Source organism: Rattus norvegicus, chromosome 3, assembly GCF_021556685.1.
Source record: "Rattus norvegicus strain SHRSP/BbbUtx chromosome 3, alternate assembly SHRSP_T2T, whole genome shotgun sequence".
Lineage (NCBI taxonomy): Eukaryota > Metazoa > Chordata > Mammalia > Rodentia > Muridae > Rattus > Rattus norvegicus.
The window spans coordinates 106858360-106873557 of NC_141536.1; the positions used below are offsets into that span (position 1 = coordinate 106858360).

Here is a 15198-nt window from a genome sequence, read left to right on the forward strand (position 1 = left end):
CCCTTGGCTTATCCATTAACTTTTAAAAATTATATTCATTAAAAATGTTACTTATACTGGGTAGTAATAGCACATGCCTTTAATTCCAGCACTCAGGAGGGAGAGGAAGGTGGATCTGTGAATTCAAGGTCAGCCTGGTCTATAGAGTGAGTTCCAGGATGGCCAAGGCTACACAGAGCAACCCTTTCTAAAAAAAAAAAAAAAAAAAAAAAAAAAAACACACACAAAAAATGTTAAATGAATGTATAATGAGCTTATTGTTGCTACTTTAAAATAACGAATATCTCAATATTTTGTTTTAATTTCTATTTAAAAATTATTTTATATTATGTATACGGGTATTTTTGCTGTATGTATGTCTGTGCACCAAATATATGCCTGGTGCTATGGAGACCAGAAGAGGGCATCAGATCTCCTGGAACTGAAATTATAGAAAGTTGTAAGCTGGCATGTGAGTCCTGGGAACAGAACTCAGGTCCTCTGGAAGAACAGCCAGTACTCTTAACTATTGAGCCATCTCTCCAACCTTTGTTTTGATTTCTAAAAGAGAAAAACAAACAAACAAAAGCCTCGAGGAAGACCAGAAAAATTATTCGACAAGTTAAGAAACCTGCTGCCAAGTCTGGTGACCTGAGTTCAATCCCTAGAACCTACACAAATGGTCTTCTGACATTCATACTCATGCCATGGCTATGTGTGTACAAACACCACAACAAACTCAAATGTTTAAAAAAAATTTTTTAAAAAGGGCTTTTTAAGCCCATAATTTTTTAAAAGACTATGAATTCTGAAAGCCTGAAAACTGCTGACACAGGTCTGCAGACTGAGACTCATGGGCTATGGTTTCAGCTCTGATGGGCCACAACCACATACTACTCTTTCTTCTGTAAAGTTAGGAGGCTGGGACCAGATGACCATTAAGTCAAAGGAAAAGTCTATTAATTTCATATTCTTTACCTTGAAATTGTAGACTTCATTGTAGCAATCAGCACTTTTCAGAAACCAGGTTATATTCAAAGACTGGTCACAAGGCTCACCATCAACTATGAAAGAAGAAATCATTGTAAACACGAGGGGGTTCCAAATGAAGCAGTCTTTCAGCATCTCTCTATCAATTTCTATTCTTTTTATTTTCCTCCCTAGCTTAGATACTCAATATTCCTTCTTTAAACATAAGGAACTCAGGTCATACAAAGAACTGTTTTGTTCTTTTTTCTTGTGTTTGTTTTGAGGCAGGACTTGAGGGTAAGCCAGTCTCAAATTCATTGCCATCCTTCTGTCTCAGGCTCCCAAGTGTTGAGATTACAGGAGTGAGCTACATTCCCAGATTCCTAGGTAGCCTTTAGATAACATTGCTGCTCCCTCAGAAATTGTAGTTAAGCAGGTTTTCTTTCTTTATTCTCTTTGGAACTATAGGTCTATTCCTATGTCCCAAACCTCAAATTTCTAGACTTCTATAGTATTCAAGTATTTACCAGGCAGAACACACACATACAAATGTTCGATGTTAGATTAAGAGAGGAATGGGGAAAAACAAATGGTCAAAGGTCTTTTAAAAGTCCACAATTTTACTGGAGAAATACAGAAAAACATTATCAGAGATAGCATAATATTTGATTATTAAATGGTTTTCAAACAGACCCACTGAGAGAAAATTCATGGCTTGGTCTTTGAAAATTGGCAAGAATGCACAAAGGGGCCTAGAGAAATGGCTCAGAAGTTAGGAGCACTGGCCGCTCTTCCAGAGAACCAAGGTTCAGTTTCTAGCATCCACATGGTAGCTCATGGTTGTCTGTCACTCCAATTCTGGAGAATCTGATCTGACAACCACTGTCTACCCTTATTGATACCATCAATCTAGCTCCAGGTTCAGTGAGAGACTCTGTTTCAGGGAATAAAGTGGAGACAGACAGATATACACTTGACAGATATCCTTCTCTGACCTGCACAGGCTCACACAAACACCTGAACACGAACACACACACACACACACACACACACACACACACACACACACACACACACACTACACATACACACAACAAAACCCCACAGTTTGGAACCTGATATTTGAAAGAACCAAAGCACCACTCCTAAGATGTGATAAGGTAAGTCCAACTGTCCTGGGAGAGGAGAGCAAGATGCCAGACTCCTGTGTGCAAACACGCCAAACATAAGCACGACGGCAGGGCTAGGCATTGCTTGCCTGGAACTCTAGCACTTAGCAGGTGGAAACAGGAGGGTCAGGAGTTCAGGGCCAACTTCAGCTTCATGAGACTGTCTCCAAAAACAACAACAACAACAACAAAAACCACACATAACTGCATTTAAAATTTAACTTTTGGCTTATAACAAAAGAAACATCTAATCAAAACTTCCTCTTTGATTCTAGCTTTGGATGAAACAAAATACTAAAGATTCCTTAATCTTTGCAAGCATAACAAAAAATCAGTATGAATACATTTAGGAATCTTTTTTTATTTATTTACTTTATGTATATGAGTGTTTTGTCACATGTATGTCTATATCATGTGTATCCTGGAATTAGAGTTATGAACAGTTGTGAATCACCATGTGGGATAATGGGAATTGAACTTGGGTTTTCTGCAAGAACAAGTGCTCTTAACCACAAGTCCAACTTTCCAGCCCCCGGAATCTACTTTAATTCACAACAAAAGATGCAACCAGGAAGCTGTAACCCACATATTGATTCCCAGCACTTGGGAGACAAGCAGATCTCTGTGAGTTCCAGGCCTGTCTGGTCTACATAGTGAGTTCTAGGATAGCCAGGACTACATAGAGAAACTCTCTCAAAAAACAAAAAATAATTGAAATTTTAAGATAATAAAAATAAGCAAAAAACGGTTTCTAGTTTTGTTTTACATGGTTTTCTCAAATAGCCTTTAAAACTTTTTTTAATTATCATTTTATGTATATGGTTATTTTGCCTGTTTTATCTATGTACCATTAATGAGCCTGATGCCCAGAAAGGCCAGAAGAGGGTGTCAGATCCCTGCAACTAGAGTTACAAATGATTGTGAACTGAAATGTGGGTGCTGGAATCAAACCTGGGTCCTCTGAAAGGATAGCTAGTGCCATCTCTCCAGCCCCTACACTAATTTTAAAATGTCTAACAGTTTTTGCAGAGCTGTATTAGAGTATGCAAAAATCTGACCAGCTGAGAATTTATGGAAAAGATAAAAAAACTATAATTTGGCTACTAACAGGGGAGAACATAAAAAGATAGGGATTGTTATTTTAAAATCAGAAAACAGGGCCAGCAAGGTGGGCCAGGGAATGAGTCTAAAGTGCCTAGTTCTGTTCCCAGGAACCACATGGTAGAAGACGACAATGACTCTGTAAAGTGATTTCTACGCATGCACCATGCAATGCCTTCATTCACAAGCATACAGGAAATAAGTGGACAGACGGATGGATAGTAGGATGGAATTTTTTAGATCCTTAGGAAAAGATAAGCTGGGAATTTTGTTACAAACACAGAAGTAAGTATTAAAGGACAGGTAAGACATGTTTAGAACTTTGAATTACAAGCATTGAGAGACAAAGAACATGGTCCCACCTGCGCTACGGAAGCCAGACGCCATAATCATAAAGTATAAACTCAGAGACTGGATAAATATGAGAAACTACGGGGATAACAAAGAAGAACTAAAAACAAGATTTAAGGAGCCTTGAATCTTTCAAAAAACAACAAAATGAAGACATTTAAAAATATGTAGATTGTTAAACTTGGTGAAATACCGTATGGTCAAAAACAAACTAGAAAAAGGCAGTACACAGAGGAGTACAACACATCATCAAGGTGTGCTACAACTACAGCCTTCCATTCCTCACAGCTATGAGTAACAGCCAGTAAACCAACCTTACCAGACCAGAGTAAATTGGTTCAAATCAAATTTAAGTCATTAGGAGACATTTTCACGGATGTAGTATTATTCAAGCTTTTTTTCTGTGGCTGGATAAAACATCCTCAAAGAGCAAGTTGGGAGAGAAAGGGTTTATTTGAATATGAAATCCCAGGTTCACTCCATCACTGGAAGGAGTAGTCTAGGCAGCAGAAACTAGAGGCCGCTAATCACATCATATCTACTCTCAAAAACAAGGAGGGAGGAATTAATGCAGGCATTCATGCTGTTCAACTCAGATTTCTCCTACACAATTCAGGACCCAAACCCAGGGAATGGAACTTCCCACATTGATTAACATAATCAAAACAATCTCTCCACACACATGCCCACTGACCAACCGGATCTAGACAACCCCTCACTCAGATTCTTTTCCCAAGTTATTCTGAGCTGTGCTGTTGGCAATTAAAGCTGTCATGAGTATATTCTTCACAGGAATTTACCTACTCCTTTCACTCCCACTAGTGTGTATGCTCAACGAGAGAAGAGAGGTTTTCTATCACTTCTCTGTTACTTAAGAGTACTCAGCACACAGAAGTTATTTTACAACCACTTATTAAACAAAAGAATAAAATTACCCAACTATGACTTTATTGCATTTTCAGGGAGAAAGGCAAGCTCAAAAAAACACATGGAGCAAGATTTGGATAGTTTATGTCTAATATCCTAGCACTTGAGAAATTGAGTCTAAGGCTGGCCTTGGGCTACCTAGTAAGAACCTTTTTCAAAAAAACAGAGAAGCCTGGTAGGCAGTGGTGGTGCACACCTTTAATCTCAGCACTTGGGAGGCAGAGGTAGACAGATTTCAGTGAGTTCTAGGACAGTCTGGTCTACAGACAGAATTCCAGGACAGCCAAAGTTATAGAGAGAAATCCTGTCTCAAAGCAAACAAAAAAACAAATAGGGTCACATGACATCGATGATCTAGAATACTATCCCCACCTCAAAACAGAGCTACCCAAGATCATGAACTTTCTTAAAAAAAAAAAAAACAAAAAACCTTTCAGAACTAAGAGGAAGTTTTAGGTTTTAATACACATGGGACAGTTTAGCTCCAGATCCTGTGTTTCTCTCACTAGAAAAACTGGTTTTCCTCTATACAATGCCTATTTCCTGGTAATATCTCTGAACTCAATGTTCCTTCAAGTGTTAAACACTCCCTTGGTAAACAGTCTGAATATCTTAGTCAATGGTCTCACAAACTTGGGCCATGTTTTCAGTAAACAGCTGATAGGCAACAAGAACAAAATTTTGTTCTGACCCAGAACAGACTAAAAACGATGCAAGCACTCGACAAACAAAATTATTAAGCTGAAATGTGATTAAATATATAATTTATATAATATATACACACTGTATAATATAACTCAATAGGAATTCAACAAAGTATACATTGAGTATGCAATACAAATATGTAAGATAAGCTACATATAATAGTGTATCTACACATAATATGGCAAACTGAGAAACAAGACAATAAAAATTCATATAAGTGCTCAGAATATTACTCACAGATCGGACTTTATATACTAAATATTTTTATCTAAACAATGCCAGGTTATTACATTTCTGGACTTAAAAATATATTAAGGGGGGATTGGGGATTTAGTTCAGTGGTAGGGCGCCTGCCTAGCAAAAGCAAGGCCCTGGGCTCGGTCCTCAGCTCCGGAAAAAAAAAAGAAAAAGAAAAATATATTAAGGGGCTAGGGAAATGGCTTTGTTGGTAAGATGCTTGCTTGCCACACCAAGCATCAGGACCTGAGTTCAGATCCCTAGTATTCATGTAAAACTGTGATCCATGCTGTTAATTCCAGTGCTGGGGAGAAACATGCAGGAAGATCCCTGGGACGTGCTAGTCAGCCAGTCTAGCCAATCCTCAAGCTCCAAGGTCAGGGAGAGCCCTTGTCTCAGAAAAATAGGACTGATAGCAACTGAGCAAGACACAGCAATTGACCTTTGACCTTCACACGTGTTCCTATATGCATATAAGTACACACACATACAGAAGCAAACCAGACAGAGAATAATTTTCTAAGTTTAAAGGGCCCGAATAACTTACTAAAGTTTAAAAACTCACATTTCAGTACGATGGTAGTATTTCTGAAGAGAATCTTTCCAAAATTAAAATAACTTTTCCCCTGCAAATATAAAAGAAAGATAATTAACATCAGGACATTTCTATTTTCAAAACAGAATATGAATACCTACATTTATAAAATATTCAAATTAATTTTCTTAATCAGAAAGACAGTAACATTTCTTTTAGTGAAAGTCAATTACATCCTAACTATTGGCTCTTGCCCCTCCCAGCAGGCCATAAAGCCTATGTGGGAAGCTGCTACAAACTTCAAGCTAACTTAAAAGTGCTTGTGAGATGGACAGTCCCTTTTCTTTTTTAACTCACGAATCATTCCTCAGAATAACCGATCATTACTTTGAGTAACCTTTCAGCAGTTTTACTTTTAAACTTAAAAGGACTTAACTATTAATCATTTCAGCAACAAATAGAAAACTACAATTCAAAACCCAAAAGTCTTTACTAACGTGAATCCAAGCTGTAATATTTGCAATATAAATGTACAGTGAACAGGACAAAAAAAATGAAGCAAAAAGGTCAGCAAAATGGCTAATTGTTTTTAAAGCAGTTCTCACTTAAATCTGGTTTTTGTGGTTTTGTCAGTCAAACGAGACTCTAAAACTGGGAGGGGAATGGGTCAACGGAGCAGTTAACTATCCAAAAGAAAGACTATCCTTACCACGTAATATTTCTGAATTGTTTCGTTTTGGCCATTCCCATGTTAAAATGCATTTTTTTTAAATCCCCAAGTCTTCTAATCATAAAAACATTTCGAAGTTTAAACCAAACCACTTCATCCATAGAACTATTTTTACAAACACACACACCAGCTAAAAATAGTCTTCTAGTCACATATTCCTTTCATTCGACACCTAGGTTGCTGGATTTTGTAACATTCTAGTTGAAAGAGAAACTACTGCGTCTACCAGTGTATTAAGTTTCTCTCCTGTTCGGCGCAGAAAGTTCTGTTACTCTCCCGGTAAGAACACGCTTGGACCTGACACTCCTCCTAGTCTACAGCAAATGGCGCAACTCTCAGCTCTGGGCAGGTAGGAAGGACCCTTTCTGCAGCTACTCCGACGCTCTGGTTATCCCACCCACTTTCGGAACCCGACTTTCGAAAAATCTTCCTGGACCCCTTGGGCCACCGTAGCCCCACCTCTTACCCTCTCCAGACTCAGTAGCGACTCCAACACTCACCGACGGCATCGGTACGTGCCACTTGGATCTATCCGCAGCAAACACGGGTGCTGGACCTGCACCAAGAAACGACAATGGGAACGGCTGCGCCCCTAAAAGAAGAAAAATAACAGGAGACACCTGAAGCCACGCAGCCACCGCCATCTTCACGGCCATAGAGCGCCTACCAAAAGCATTGAGCCTTCTTCCGGCTAGCTAGTCCCGCCTTCTTCCGGCTCGTCCCACTCTCTTCCGGCTTTGCTCTGTGGGCGGGATTATCCGGGTCCTTGAAACTGCGGAGTTTTTTCCCTCCGACCCTCCGAGCGCTCCGGTAACTTTGAGCCTATTGCGCAGGCGTCTTCCTTTCTCGCTGCTATCGTGACCTGGAGGTGAACTACCAGAGTTTTGAGATCTGGTGCTTCCCTCTGTTCTTCCAGCCGTTAAAGGAACTCAGTGCGTCGGTCAAGTCTTTGCTCTTCCAACTTCTTCCTGCCCCTCATCCTTTCCAAATCAAGGTCAGGCGCCGGTGAGACGTCTGTAGAAGCGCGCATACTGGATGCATGATTGACATCCAGTTTTGAGTTCTCTGGCTGTCGAGCTGCGAAAACAGAACCTAGAATTTGACAGGGCTGGAGTAGAAACGATTCATGAGCTCCAAAGTCCCGTTTGACCCTGAAAGACTGTGGGTCAGCTGCAGCATAGTTTGACAGGCAACATCAGCGTCCAGCGTCCAGAGGCACTCTCCACTTAAAAAGTGAGGAGAGATCAGTCAGGTCAGCTTTCGGTATTGTAGAGTGAGACAGGCCCTTATTGGTGCTTCCTGTTTCTCACACTCTAGATTTTAACCTCTAGGGCAGCGAGCACATCTTCTCCGCCAATAAAAGCAAGGTTCATCAGCCACTCTAAACCAAGAAATATTTACCAAGTATTATTATCCCTGCAAACACGCTGGTTTATGCTTGAGAAAGTCCCAGGTTGGGGAAAAAAAAAATCAAGATTGGCCTCTGCCTGAAGAGGACTGTGATGAAGTACGGGTTATAATTTAGCAAGCCTGCTTGTTACCCGGGTTTTTAAAGATCGCCTGAAGCTGTGACCTGAGAGTTAGGAGCCAGGCAGAGTTAACAGGGAAGCCATGGAAACACCTGAGAAAAAGGAAATCAGGTAAAGGGCAAATGCCATCCTCCACCCCCACCCCAAGAACTGACTCCAAAAACAATCTAGCTTTGATGGCTTCACTTAACGTTTAAAAGCTCTTCCTTGAATGCTAGTTGCTTCATTGTTCTTTATTGGTTCTGGAGGGGTTTGGGTAATGCTAATAGCTAACCTCTCAAAAAGTACTTTCAGGAGGATTAGATAACAGTGGGAAGGTTGCCTTCCAAACTCTAGGACGTGGATTTTAAGCGGACTGCCCCCCACCCCCCACTTAGGAGGCTCCATCTCTTCCTGAACCTTTCCAAGGCTCATTCTTTGAAACTGGAGACAGTTCCCCCTGTTTGCACACTGGATTAAAATAAACCGTACTAAAAACCAAGTTTAACAAGGGTTTCTTTTTCTTTTTTCTTTTCTTTTAATTATAAAAGTTTCTTGGCATGACTAGGTGTTTTCTATCTCTCCAGACCTATTTTTATAGTTTAGCTTCTTTGAAAGTCATGGACATGCTAACTGCAGGTGCAGGAAGCCACACCTCTTCACCAAAGCTAGTGCTTCCCACCCCTCTTATAGCTTGTAGCTCTTTTAACCAGAGAAAGGCTGATTGAGATACATATAAACAGTAGTAACTTATATCTTCTTACATTTTATTCCAGATACAGTTCTTCGGGAAACTTGATTTTAAGGGATATTAGCCTCTAGATTGTTGGAATCCTCTTAGCAGTTTTTCCTTCTTGTGTATTCCTATTCTGACTCTAGCACCTGCACATGTCCTTTTTTTTTTTTTTTTTTTTTTTTTTTTTTTTTGAGGATTTGGAGCCTTATCTTGTGGTTGTATGTTAGACTTTAACAGGACATTTAAGTACACTATGTCCTCAGGTCTAAACTCTCAGGGAGTATATGTTCTGAAAATATTTGACTCTCTAAATAGATTTCAAGTTTTGGTGGTGTGGCTCTTATCTTAAAAGTCCCTTCCTTGTAATTGGCAATGCTTTTCTATAACTTTCAGACCAAGCCCATGAAAATACTTTGTTGTTCATTTTGGTAGATTTACAGAAGGATTTTGTTCTGCAGCTCACAGTCTGCCACCCCATAAAGTCTTATGTTACATTACAAAGGTTTATTTTGCACATTTATACTATCACTAGGGAAGGTACAAAAATTGATCTAGCAGTTCTTATGTAAAATATATTTCTTTAAAACGTCTTTTTATTTAGTGTTGAAGATGAAGCAGTGGATAAAACCATTTTCAAAGACTGTGGCAAGATTGCATTCTACAGGTAAGTGAATTTATCACCCAGAAAAAAATTCCTGACGGAATTCCCAAATTATTTCCACTAGGCTTTTGAGCACTGAGGGGCTAAGAACATACTCTTTAGGAAATCTAATATTTGCTATTATTTAAATCATATTTTATTTTTAAAAACCAAAATACTTTTAAATAATTTTTAAATGTGTGTTCTTTCAAAGATAATCGACTTACTTGGTTTGGAACTCACATAGAAAGAAATAGATTAAAAGTATTAGTACAACCTCTGCCTTTCCATCCCAGTTCTCCTCTTCTTCATATATTTATTAATTTCTTATGTATTCCTCCAGTATTTTTGTAACTACATATATTCTTATATCACCTCATTCCTTATACCTACAAATAAGTTTGTATATACATTGCTCTGTGCCTCCTCGACCCCTGCTTTGTATTTTAGTCTGGAAAGCTTCCACTTCAGGACTTGGAGATTTCCCTCTGTGCTCACAGTATGCTGAGTAGGTGCATGATAATTTATTGGGTTCCAGCTCCACTTGCTAGAGCCTTGGGCTGTTGTTTCTTCTTAGTCTTTTGCTATGAGAGTACCACCATGTGAAGAGTTGTGCCATTTCCTATACACACAAGTGATTTATAAGATGGTTTTCTAGGAGCTGGAGATGTGGTTCAGCCATAGAGCACTTCCTTGTGTGCAGGGCTCTGACCTGACCCTTAGTCCTGAAGAAAAATTTCCCTCTGTAGGGGTCTTTCTTACTTACTTTAACATTCTAAGAGGTTATTTGAGCCTAGAAAACAATGCCTTTAAAGTTGCTCTAAAAATAGTCTACTTTGGAGAAATCCATGGTGTAGTTGGTTCAAGAGCCTGATTTATACCTACTTTTAGATGATTCTGGAACTGAAATCTTCAAAAAAAAATCATCAAAATTAATTTTTTGTTTGTTGATTGATTGATTTGAGGATTTTTTGTTTTCTTTTTGTTTTGTTTATTATTTGAGACAATGTCTCATTATGTAGGTAACAACTACCTGCTGTCATGTGCCTCCTGAGTGCTGAAATTAAAGGTGCTATACCACCACACCCAGCAAAATTTGTTTCACATATTTTTTTTTTTTGGTTCTTTTTTTCGGAGCTGGGGACTGAACCCAGGGCCTTGTGCTTCCTAGGTAAGCGCTCTACCACTGAGCTAAATCCCCAGCCCCTGTTTCACATATTTTTAAGTTTCTGTTTCAGTCACTATCTGTTCTAAATGAAGAAAGGATGCCATTTTAAACTCAAAACAGTTACCTTGGGGAAGGGGGTGTTATACAATGAATACCTAGTCATCTTGTTAAGTCAATAGCCTATAACCAATTTCCACCAGACTCTATTGAATTACTACTAAAGGTTCACTTCCTGAAAAGGAGGAGGGAATTTAAGTTCATAAAAGTTATTTTTCAAATTTGGGCTGGGGAAATGGCTTAGTTGGTAATGTACTTGCAAGAAGGCATGAGTTTTATTCCTAGAACCTACTGTAAAACTATTGTATCAGTCATGGGTACTTGCAGTCTCCAGTACTGGGAAAGCAAAGACAAGGAGATTTCTAGGTCTTGCTGGCCAGCCAGGCTAACTTACTTGGCCAGCCTGAGATTAGGAAGAGATACTAACTTAAAGAATAAAAAGATGAACAGTCCCTAAGGAATTGTACCTGAGGTTTTTTTTTTTCTGGTCCCCAATGACGTGTGCATGTACCTACAAAATCACATGTACCTGTACACACACACACACACACACACACACACACACACACACACACACGAAAGTTGCCCACTTTCTCCATAAAGAAGACAGGATGCCATTCTTAAACAATCATGTTGAAATTAGTATTAATTTAGCAATAATTATTATTAGAACTCTAGTAATATCACATTCTTGGTACTTTATAAGAGTACCAATAGTCCTTGCTAGTCACTTACTGTGATAGTGAATTTACTAATATTCACATGATGTTAGTCTATTAGATGCAGGGAGTCACAAGCAGTTCTCATATATTTGTTTACTTGTCTCAGTTTGCTTTCTGTTGCTGGGATAAATACAATAGCCAAAAGCAAGCTGGGGAGGAAAGGGTTTATTCCATCTTATAAACTCCCAATCACAGTCCATTATTGAGAGAAGTCAGGGCAAGAACTCAACGCAGGAACCTGGAGGCAGGACTTGAAGCAGAGGCCATGGAGGAGTGCTTTTCCTGGCTTGCTCAGCTACCTTTCTTACACTACCTAAAGCATCACCCACAGTCACTGGTCCCTTCCTCAGCAATAAGTTAAGCAAGAAAACCCCCCACAGACTTTCCTACAGGACACTCTGATGAAGGCTTCTTTATTCTAGCTTAAGGTTCTCTCTTTTCAAATGTCTCTACTTTGTGTCACGTTGATAAAACTCCCCAGCACAGTGCTCTTTATCTGTAGGCGGCAGAAACAGCAACTCTCCAAGAATACCACCTACCGGGCTTCACTAGACTCCGTCGGCACAGAACAGGACAGCACCAGGTTCCAAATCAGCAGTGAAGCAACTAAGGTGAGACGCAAGAATAATCTGCTTTTGTGTTTACTGAGATTGAATTAGATACATTTCTAGGACAGCTAATTTAAACCATCTATGCCTCAGTAGAGCTTTGCTGGAGAAGAAATATGATCTTTTTCATATATACTGATCCTACATTCACTCATTCACTAATTTTTGAGGTCATGTTGCACGTGAGCAAAGTGACTTATAACTTGGCTATTTAACCTTGACTCCCAATCCTCCTTCCTCTGTTTCCCAGGTGCTGTGTTTGCATGCATCTTCCACCATGCCCAGTTGACCCTACGTTCACAGCGACGCAAATATCAACAGTTTGCCTGTGTGCCGCATGTTTTTCTAGATGTTTTACGTGTATTATTTCCTTTTGTTTTTATAATGCACCTAAGACATACAGTGTACTGTCCCCAATTATTAAGTAAGGAAAACGAAATTTAGAAAGACATTTGCCCAGTGTCACATAGGTGTATTTTTTTCTGTCTTTGACAGATCCTATCAAAGATCCATACATGCTCCAGAACTTTTATATAGAATACAGTTTCTCATGAAGCCTGAACAAGGGGCATATTTATCAAATGCCCAAAGTTAGGCTAGGAAACAGGTAAGAGTATTATGTAGTGGGAAACCCAAGACATGAGTCTTCTGTGTCTGAACTGTTTCACTAGTATGTCACCATGGTTACTACAAACTAAAAGAATTACCATAGGATATCTTAAGACTTCCTACTCACCGTTCAGTTCATACACTACTTCAGATGTGTCACAAAGATGGGTCAGTTTTACAAGTGTTTTGAGCTGGACCAGAAAGCTCAAGTCGGGCTGGAGAGATGGCTCAGTGGTTAAGAGCACTAACTGCTCTTCCAGAGTTCCTGAGTTCAAATCCCAGCTACCACATGGTGGCTCACAACCATCTGTAATGAGATCTGATGCCCTCTTCTGGTGTGTCTGAAGACAGTGACAGTGTACTTATATCTAATAAAGAAAGAAAGAAAGAGAGAAAGAAAGAAAGCAAACTAAAGTCACCTCATTAGATGACTTTACTCTAGCCCTTACTTTTAGTATTCCACCACCTTGTAAAACCACCCTGAGCTTCCAGAACATCTCAATCCAATATGAATTAACTAGTAATTCTTGAGTTGGAAACCTAGATCATTAAGACTGGTCTGGGTCCACTCACAACTTACAGACTGACCCCACCAGCTCACCATTTCTAGTTCTCAGACGTCGACTTTCAACTGAAGGTTGTGTGACATCTCCTTGTGACTGCTGCAGTTCCTGTCTTGTAGTGCTTTCATGTGGAAACTCATCAGAAAACAAAATAAAAATTATCGCACAACATTGGCAGAAGGTTCTGAAAGACCTTAATTGAGAAATTATTAGTGTTGAGCAAACTTGACTCCCAATAATTGGAGTGGCTTTCCAGGAATCTTTGAGCTAACTACCAGGTGGCAGGAACTTTCTTGTCTTGGTTGTTGTTGTTGTTGTTGTTGTTGTTGTTGTTGTTGTTGTTTCTGATAATTTTCTCCTTTTTCTTCTTCTCTTCATTGTGTCTGCCACAAGGTGTAGTGGCCGTAATCTGGAAATAAAATCTTTATTCTTCCTTGGGGGAGGCTTAGTGTATAGAACTTCTTAAATAAACTACTATTATAAAGACATTGAGTAAGGAAAATGAGGCAGAATTATTTCAAATACCAGAAATAAACCAGAATTAAATTCTCAGCACAGCTTGACACCAATGCTGCTAGTGCCAGACTCCTGCACACACCTTCCTATGTCAGAGTAGATCGTTTTTCTCTCTTTGGATTCTGAATGTTGAGAGGCAGACGTAGAATAGTATATAGGTTAATATAAGTTAAAAACTAGTCAGGGAACAGACCTAGCTTATGACTGAGGCATTTATTCATAAAAATAAGCCTCTGAGTCGTTAATTAGGAACTGGAGCACAAATAAAAAGCCCACGGTTACAAGAGCCCAACAGAACTGGATGTCCTCCAAAAAGAAGACTTTACAGTTTGGAGGGCTCCAGAGGATGGATTTCAAGGGAAAGAGGAAGTCCATTGAGAAAGAACAAAGTGTCTGAAATGCCAACCACAAAGCCTCCAAGACTGGGAACTTAAAATACTTAAAACCTGCTCAGATACTTGAAAATATCAAAGCTGTGTAGGAATCTGTTTGCTCTCAGGCAAATATATATTTTAAAAAGTCACCTTGAAATTCTGCCTGACTCCAGTTTAATGTCCCAGTAATATGCAGAGTTGAAATAAATAACAGGGACTTGAGATCCCATTGCCCTCTGTTGCTTTAAGGGACAGTGAAGACGCAGGCAGTAATCTGAGAAGTTGTCTGTACTCTACGGCCATCTCATTGCATAGGAACAGGGCCAAAGGTTATTGCTAGGCTAAGACAGAGGTATTAAGGAGTTTGCAGTCAGGTGCCAGTGTGGTCCGGAGTCTTGAAACAAGCTATATATACATTCCTAATAAGAACAATAGTTTTTCCTCTTTTTTTTTTTTTTCAGGTTCAGAGAAACAGTTCAAAATCTAAGAGGAGCATATTCAGCTCACAGCTGCAGTTCTCAAATTGCACTGAAGAGGCAGATTCTAACAAACCCAGAACTCCTGGTGCCTGCCTGCCCCCGCACTTGTACAGCATTAAATGATTAACTTCAGAGTTTGAACTACTCATCATGCTTGAAATACAATTCCTTCCCCCAGATCCACTCCTAATAAGCAATTAGGAAACAGAATCGAGCTTCATCAGTATTCTTTTAGTTTGCTTTGGCTGCATAACAAAATACCATAGACCAAGAGACTTAAGCAACAGATTTGTCCCTAAATATCCAAGGCACCAGCACATCTCCTGTCTTCCTGGCTTACCTTGTATCCCCACGTGATTGAAAGACACAGGCAAAGCAAATTCTGGTCTTTTCTTATAAAGGAAGTAGTGTCATCTTGAGGACTCCCCTCACCAGCTCTTAGAAGCCTAATATCACATAGAGTTAAAAAAGTTGTACATGTTTGTAAATATACCAGTAAGTGTTCAACAAAGAAG

General features: G+C 39.4%; 2 protein-coding genes across 21 annotated transcripts in view; one reads left to right on the forward strand and one right to left on the reverse strand.

Moving 5' to 3' along the window:
- Tmem87a (transmembrane protein 87A) overlaps nt 1-7377 on the reverse strand; it is a 45780-nt gene extending 38403 nt beyond the window's left edge. For 10 of the 14 annotated variants that reach the window (XR_015683245.1, XR_015683246.1, XR_015683243.1 and 7 more), the window contains 3 exon segments: nt 7204-7377; nt 6004-6064; nt 958-1043 (listed from right to left, as the gene is read on the reverse strand). Coding sequence is in view for 6 of the 14 variants with exons in the window: in XM_087653603.1 (XP_087509729.1) it covers nt 958-1043; nt 6004-6064; nt 7204-7359 (303 nt within the window). In the remaining 8 variants the exon portion in view is untranslated. 14 annotated transcript variants of the gene reach the window in all.
- The window catches only part of Ganc (glucosidase, alpha; neutral C), a 52608-nt gene continuing 44604 nt past the window's right edge, over nt 7195-15198 (forward strand). For 4 of the 7 annotated variants that reach the window (XR_015681297.1, XR_015681298.1, XR_015681302.1 and 1 more), the window contains exons 1-3: nt 7545-8343; nt 9549-9611; nt 12037-12145. Coding sequence is in view for 2 of the 7 variants with exons in the window: in XM_087648105.1 (XP_087504231.1) it covers nt 8315-8343; nt 9549-9611; nt 12037-12145 (201 nt within the window). In the remaining 5 variants the exon portion in view is untranslated. 7 annotated transcript variants of the gene reach the window in all.